This window comes from Hypomesus nipponensis, chromosome 6 (assembly GCF_054491055.1).
Source record: "Hypomesus nipponensis isolate SF chromosome 6, ASM5449105v1, whole genome shotgun sequence".
Classification (NCBI taxonomy): Eukaryota; Metazoa; Chordata; class Actinopteri; order Osmeriformes; family Osmeridae; genus Hypomesus; species Hypomesus nipponensis.
In genome coordinates this window covers 6679210-6686710 of record NC_140366.1, presented here as the reverse complement: position 1 = coordinate 6686710, position 7501 = coordinate 6679210, and the positions used below count along the sequence as shown (strand labels likewise).

Sequence of the window (7501 nt, the reverse complement as noted above, 5' to 3'; positions counted from 1 at the left end):
AGAAGAGTACAGAAGATTTGATTTAATTTAAATTATTTCCTCAAAACATTTAGTGTAAAAGGGAAGGGCAACAATGATAACGTCTGTTTAAAACAATGACAGTATTCAATCACAGTAATCAATCACAACAGTAACGCACAGGAAAAAGACACCACTGGAGGCTCCACTTCTCCACTTGAAGGTCCCAGTAGAATGAGAGAATAAGCAAGCCCCTGTTAGGATATCACTCCAACTGAGCAACAGGAGCTGTGAGTGGCTAGCTTTTTAACACCACAGTAGAACTAAATGTTACGTGTCTGAAAATGTGCAAACAGTTATGACAAGTTTTAGCTTTTTCACAATTTTTATATGAACTAATTTGGCTTCACGCACTTCTTTTACCTTCACACTGGCAATCTGACACCATAGCCCCTTCAAAGAATGTGTGTAAAGGACAGGGGGGAAACAAGCTGTGGGTGATATCTGAAGACTGCAGGATGACTTCAGAGTTGAAAAAACAAAATTAAGTAGACAGTGATTATACCTTTCTAAAGCAACACACCTCCATCAAAAAGAGCCACCTCCACTGTCACAGACAGGACTTCATGAAATACCAACATTATATATATATATATATATATATATATATATATATATATATATATATATATATATATATATAAAAGACACTACACAACAGGAATCATGTGAAAAAATTATCATTTTTTTTTATATTACTGACATTTATTTGCTGAGATAGGAAAAAAATAGGAAACAATTTCATAACGATACCAGTCAACATCGTTTTTGAACTTCTCAGTTATATTATATTATTTTATGTGTGTAACACAAATCATGGTTCCAGGATAGAAAGGACATGTACAGTGCAAATCCTATGTGTCCCATTCTACATTATTCTCTGTGTTGATTTTGACACTTGCTAATAATTAGGTAAGCATTTTGAGGAGCCAAATACATTATTTTAATTGCATCTGGTACAGGGGCGTCATTAGACCCTTTTTACGCGTGTGCCCCAGTATAAATCTGCTGTGCCCCATAACATCTAAAGTTTGAGTTTTAACAATTTACTTTATTATTCAGTGCATTCATTTATATTGATAATCCAGGAAAAATAAACACAGTATCCCAATCAGTACTTGTAAAATGAAAGCAGTTTAACCGAGACAACCAATCGATGCCTGCAGAGTTCCATGTCAGCGTGCTCTTCTGAGCTTGCCAAATAGCCACTGCAGCCTGCACACAGAAGTATATGTATCTGTTGTATAGTGGGTTAAGCAAGATGAGTTTCTATAGCCTAGTAGTGCATTGTTCACAGCAAGTTTGGAAGAAAAAAAGGGATATGACTGTGCCCCAGAAACACCCCTGATCTGGTGTTAGTCCCATGTGGTTTGCTGCTTCAGTCCTGCTGAGCATGAGTCTAAATGATGTACCCCCACTTCAACTGGATCTGATTACTATCACTTCAATGCATAATATTTTCATTATAGACATCCTCCAACCATGATATCAAGGGGTTTGCAATACATTTACAGGTCTAGCTAGTGGACTACCTGGATCAGTGGATCAGTCTTTAACCATTTGAGTACCTGCTTTTGCTCTTGATAAAGAGGACTCACTGCTAAATAAAATTAATGTATAAAGTACAGTTACATTTGCATTTTACATTTACAGTTGGATATTAAGTATGAGTGCACTTTACACTGTACGACTACCAATCACATTGCCACCATGCAAGATTGACTATTTCCTTCAGTTCCAAATGGACTATAATCCTGTCCATCTCCATCTCTCGATGCACCTCTAGTATAAAAAAGTACAAAGGTCTGAGTCAGACCGTATAATATACAGTAAGAAGCACATCAATGTTTACATGAAGTTCATGCAAGCTGCATATTTGATTTGGTATAAATTATGGCCAGGTCATGAAATGTGAATTTATAACAATTTGGATCATATTTCCAATTTCTACTACTTTGTAATACCTGTAGTAACAAGTATTATGATGTGTATTTAAATGCCCAAAACATGTACTGTTAATAATATAGTTTTGCTTGATCTTACTGTCCAATTACCTAGGAATAAGGGCATCCTAATGTGAAGTGTTACCAATCATATTTCCTGGTCCAAAAAGAAAACTCAAATATGCTCAGCACAAGGCAAAAACAAGCTTGAACCTAATCGAGGATCTGTATTGATTCAGGGAGAGACACTCTCAGGAAATGTTTAAGCAGCTGAAAATAAGGGGCACAACAAAGACACAACTGAAGGAGATGGAGCCGTAGACAACATAGCGATACGGCAGCTCCACCATCATGTTCTGTCGCGCTTCCCTAACATTGTCACAAGGCACCTTCAACACACGGCAGACCAATGGAACAGTAATTGCTTTCGTGGTCGCCCGAACAGCGAGCAGGCAGGATACTCCGATGAGGAGACGCAGTCCTATGCGGACCAGTAGGTCAGTGCTGAGGGATGGAAAGTATAGTGGTAAGGCCGACGGGGCTGGGTCAGCCAGCAACCCCAGCTGATAGTTTAAGTGGGAGGCTAAGGCAGCCCCAGCCCCAGTGCCTAGGGCCTGTGCGGTGTCGCCCCGTGAGGTGCTCCAGGAATCCAGGGAGAAGGCCAGCAGACCTAGGCTCACATGCAGGGTAACAATGACCAACGATGCATACGGGCTCATAAGGTAGAAGCTGTCGATCTGGGCCAAATATGGTTTGAAGCAGGCCAGGATCAACAGACTGAAGAGGAAGCCTGAGATAACCTCCTGAAACATGAGACAAAGAAAGAGCTGAATGTTACTTCTAAATCGAATTGAAGGTATTTTCTTTAAAAAAATGGCTGCTTTTTGAAAGTTCATTGTTTATTGCTAATATTGATCTACAGTTTTCAAGAACCAAGAAAAAAAGGGACTGCTACAATGCTCCACATTTTTTTCCACAACAGTAGAGAAAAAGGAACTACAACAGATGCAAAAAATAAATAAATAAATAAAAATACATAGGATGTGACAAAAGTGGTAAAATAGGTCAGCTAAAAACACTGCACCAAAAGGACAGAATAATTGCACTCACTACACCAAGCTCCCTATCAAAGAAGATTATCAGTACAAATGGATAAGTAGAAGGTCACTGTGTCATATCGCCCTGCTTCATGGAAAGTGGGTATAGCAAACTGAGGGATAATAAAGTTGTGTGATAGCAGAATTCACAATGGTTAGGTGGTGTGCTGAGGTTGCATTTATTTTTCCATCACTAATAAATAGCTCATTAGCTGTGGGTTACAGCTAGTTGTGCTAGAATGTTCACAGTAGGATGTCCACAGTAAGTAGGTAGATCACTTACACAACATATAAGCAGTGTACAGACCTTACTTGTGAAAGTTTAACATATTCCTAATTTCTTAACTTCACCCATTATGCATCATATTTGCAATTATCCAATGCTACAAAGCATTGGATAATTGTCTCAATTGGGCCCTCGCTGAGAACTTTGCTTCAAAACAGTTAGTCATTGTCATAGAACTATTATTTTTTTCTTAATAGAACCTATCTGCCTAAGCATAACATTAGAGAGCATACTGAATGGTTGCATCACAGTGTGGTATGGGAGCTGTACAAACAGAGGCCGCAAGGCCCTACGCAGTGTGGGCATATCTGCTGAGTTCATCATCGGCAGGAAACTCCCAGCCCTACAGGACACATACCACAAACGATGCCTCAGGAAAGCTGGCAGGACTATAAGAGACTGTTACCACCCATACTTCAGTCTTTTAACCCTGTTGCCTTCTGGCAGGCGATATCAAAGCATTCGGTTTCGCACACCTGTGTTGTTTCTTAGCATTTGACAATAAAATACTTGAAGGTGATGATAAAAACTTAATGTCAGGGTAAATAAAGCCCAAAATGTTTATGATCATATTATCAACCTTGTGTTCCAATGTTCTTGGTAGATAGAAGCAACACATTTGTACTGAAATATCTTATCAGTCACCAACCCTAAGTGCAGCCCAGATAAGATGTGTAGAAGTTAACCCTTGACATATTGAACTCAGTGGCACAATGCGGCAGTGATTTGGTCTGCGCTTCAAAATTCCCCAAAATGATTCCTAATATTGCAAATATACACAAATGGCAAATACATATACAAATGCTTGATTAAACCATGACTTTGGAAGACTGGGGCCAAACATCTTTTCAATCTTAATGTTGCTGAGTAGAAAATACCACTAACTCACCAGAATGGAGTGCATGCCCATGTAGACTCTGCTTATGCAGACCAGGATGCTCCAGCAGATGGCCACGCTTAAGCCAATCAGGAACGGGTACTGCGAGCACAACAGAAATACAAGAGGTGGTTTGTTATATGAATTTTAATCTTTTTCAAGCACTTAAATGTGCTGCATGTCCCTGACATGACAATAATGTATTTGTGTCCACATGGTTTAGTTACATTTAAAACCACATATAATATATGTTAAACACATTTAAAATGATACATTAATTGTAAAAACAAAAAGGGGGGCAACGGGCAACAATATATTATGGTTCATTTGGGGAATCGTGTCAGTCATGTACTTTGTATAGCATAACTGAATCTTCTTGATGAACAGGGAGGCCTGATTATCTAAATTAGTGAATCAAATAAAACATGAACCCGGCATGGCCTTAACCCTACACCCACCTTTTACCTGAAAACCTTTCCATTAACATGCAGGGTTTAATCATCTGAAAGATAAGAGATAAAACCCAGTTCCTTGTCTTATCACACACAATATTGCTCTTTCTTCATCTGCCCTTATGAGCTCTGTGGCTAAACATCATGCAAGTGAGATGTGGCATGTTCATGTCATCTTGCACCCAAGAGTAGGGATTTTGCACTCAAAACATGTATTTTATGATACACTGTACAAGTCACTGCACTGTACTAGGCACGACTGTAATCGAGAGGTGTTAGACTGTAGTTTAGGTAGTATTGTACTGTAGTATTATTACTTTTGTCCACAGCACATAAATGTAACGTGTAAGAAGAAACATGTTTTTATATAAACTACATGCATCACAAATCAAGTTGAGTATCAATTAGCCAGCATGCATATAGTCATGTTTGAGAGGCTGACTGCGATCAAGATGGTTGCACAGAAAAGTTCATAGTGGTAGTAAAGTAGTTAGACAGGACAACAAGGAGGTTTGGCCAGTTTTACCAGACTGACAGTTGCCACAGCTACACTTCTAAGTTGGTGGAAGTCAGTCAGAAGTATTTATTGATTTCCCTAATGCAACAGTCAAATAAGGGCAGTGGGTTTAATCCAAACACAAATCTTATACAGGTCTCCTTAGTTTTAGCAATTTTCAGTAGTTAGTGATGTTGCTTTCTTTATGTTAATGTCACATTGGATGTTCTTAATTGCTTTTAAATCTTGTTTTCTTTTGCATTATGTTTTGATGCTTTTAATGGTTTTATGTGAAGCACTTTGAATTGCCTTGTTGTTGAAATTGGCTATACAAATAAACTTGCCTTGCCTTTCTTTGGGCCTGATTGTTATTTATAAATTTAGAGCATGCAGCAAAATAGGAATATCACATATTCACTTGTTTGTCAGTTTATGAGACATGCAAAATGTCATTATTTACAACATACTACTATATGGATACATGGAACAGAAGCTGCTTTTTAAAATGTACTTAAGAAAGCATAATGCACTGCTAACTGACAAATTACTGATAAAGTATGGACCATAAAATTGGACTGGAAGTGATTGTGGGTCATTTTGCGCAATGACAGAAGGTAAACCCTGCTTTCTAGGTTCAGCACCATTACATTGTTATAAATACATGTAAAATGGAATTGTGATTGGCTTGGGTGCATTCAATCCAATTATTTTTCGCAACATGTAATTTCACAACATAATTGCCAATATGTTTTGCTGAAAGCAACACCTGATCAAGTTTTTTTTTAACAATGTTTCACATCTTTCTTGGGAAACATTAGGATAAAGAATATGTGTTTGTTTGTATCGTGTCAGTGGATATTGACAAAAAGATAAACATTGAGTCCAATGCTGCAGGCTACATTGAGATGTTGTGCTTCATGACCTTTTGAAAATAACTGCACCGTTATTTACCTGCCAGCGTCCATAAGTGAGTAAGAAGAGGCAGAAGGGTATGGCTGTTCCGGACATAGCGTGCGTCGATGGCATACTGTACTCCAAATTGTAAAATATCTCCACCTTAACTACGGGTGGCGATGTCGGTCGCGTCCAGCGGATAAGGTCTTTGGCGCACTGACCGAAGAAGAGATTCCAAATCCATACCACTATCAGTTGTCTGCTCACAAAAGCATCAACATTCCACATGAGAAAGGGAAAGAAAACTATGAAGAACATCTCGTTGCCCAGCTCAGTTCCAAATGTGAAAAGATAGAACAAAAAAGGATTGTTTATAATAAACTCCTGGCCTACTTCGCCAGTCAAAGAGTTCCTACGCAGAGGTTTTGACCTTTTCATTGAAACTCCCGTCTTCTCGTCATTACCTAATTCAGAAGGCTGGCCAGCCATTCTATGGCTAGTTTCTATCCTTCTGTCCAAATCTCTACCTGCGTTTGGTTCATCTGCAGTTACGGATCCAGCCTCCCCATTAAGCAACCCCTTTGAACATTCATTCTGTTCCCATCTATTTGAGGCTGTATTTCTTTGCTTGGGGCCAACATCCTCTTCACGTAGGCCCTGCTTCACACAGACACCATTGGACGTTAAATCGTCCTCAGTCGTGATCTGTGGAGGAAACGTTCCTTTCACTCCACAAAGCTGTTGGAATCTCGCCACATGGTACGGATCCTGCAGATATCTACAAAGCCGTGTTAATGTTGTTTTAAGTCCGTTCGCCATCGCGACGCCTCAACCAAATGCCGCCTTCAAAACCACAAGCTTTGTTCGTGTAGCCTACCTCAATTGAAGATCCACCCCAAATAAAGGCTGAACGCACGACTTAAATAATTAAAAGAAACCAACCACTCCTAGTCCGACACTAGAGATAACACATTTCGTTGGGTGTGTGGACGTGTGCAAACAGCAAGAGGGCGGATTTCCTTCGCTGTGTCACGGGAACATGCGCGCTCACTCTTCCCTATTAACTACAAAAGACTATGAACATAACATGGTGTGACATACGACATGCCATGCTGTTATAACACTTAGCCTACTGTCTGAAAATCGAGAAATCAGGCTGTCTTGCTTTATATTTGTTTTACCGTCATTATACAATTCAAAGTACGTAGTTTATGTTGTCAACACGGAAGTGCACGTCGGTCTCATGACAACAAAGTTGAAAAACGAAACGAAAAAACGGCAGTTGACTGTCGATGTCCGCTTCGATGTATTCATTTTTTTCACGTTGCCTACTTTAAAAGCAACAATGTTGAATATGCGCATGCAAACCTTTTAAAACATGTTATATAACGGTGTATTAAACGGTAGCCTATACAGTATAACAGTACTGTAATGCTTA

At 39.2% G+C, this 7501-nt stretch overlaps 1 protein-coding gene across 1 annotated transcript; it reads right to left on the bottom strand.

Moving 5' to 3' along the window:
* Nucleotides 1–7: 7 nt before the first annotated feature.
* LOC146286761 (sphingosine-1-phosphate phosphatase 1-like) lies at nt 8–7434 on the bottom strand. The gene is made up of 3 exons (XM_084699507.1): nt 6121–7434; nt 4234–4323; nt 8–2764 (listed from the first exon to the last, which is right to left on the bottom strand). Exons 1-3 carry the CDS (start codon nt 6880–6882, stop codon nt 2213–2215), a joined length of 1404 nt encoding a protein of 467 aa, XP_084555633.1. The 5' UTR covers nt 6883–7434; the 3' UTR covers nt 8–2212.
* Nucleotides 7435–7501: the final 67 nt, after the last annotated feature.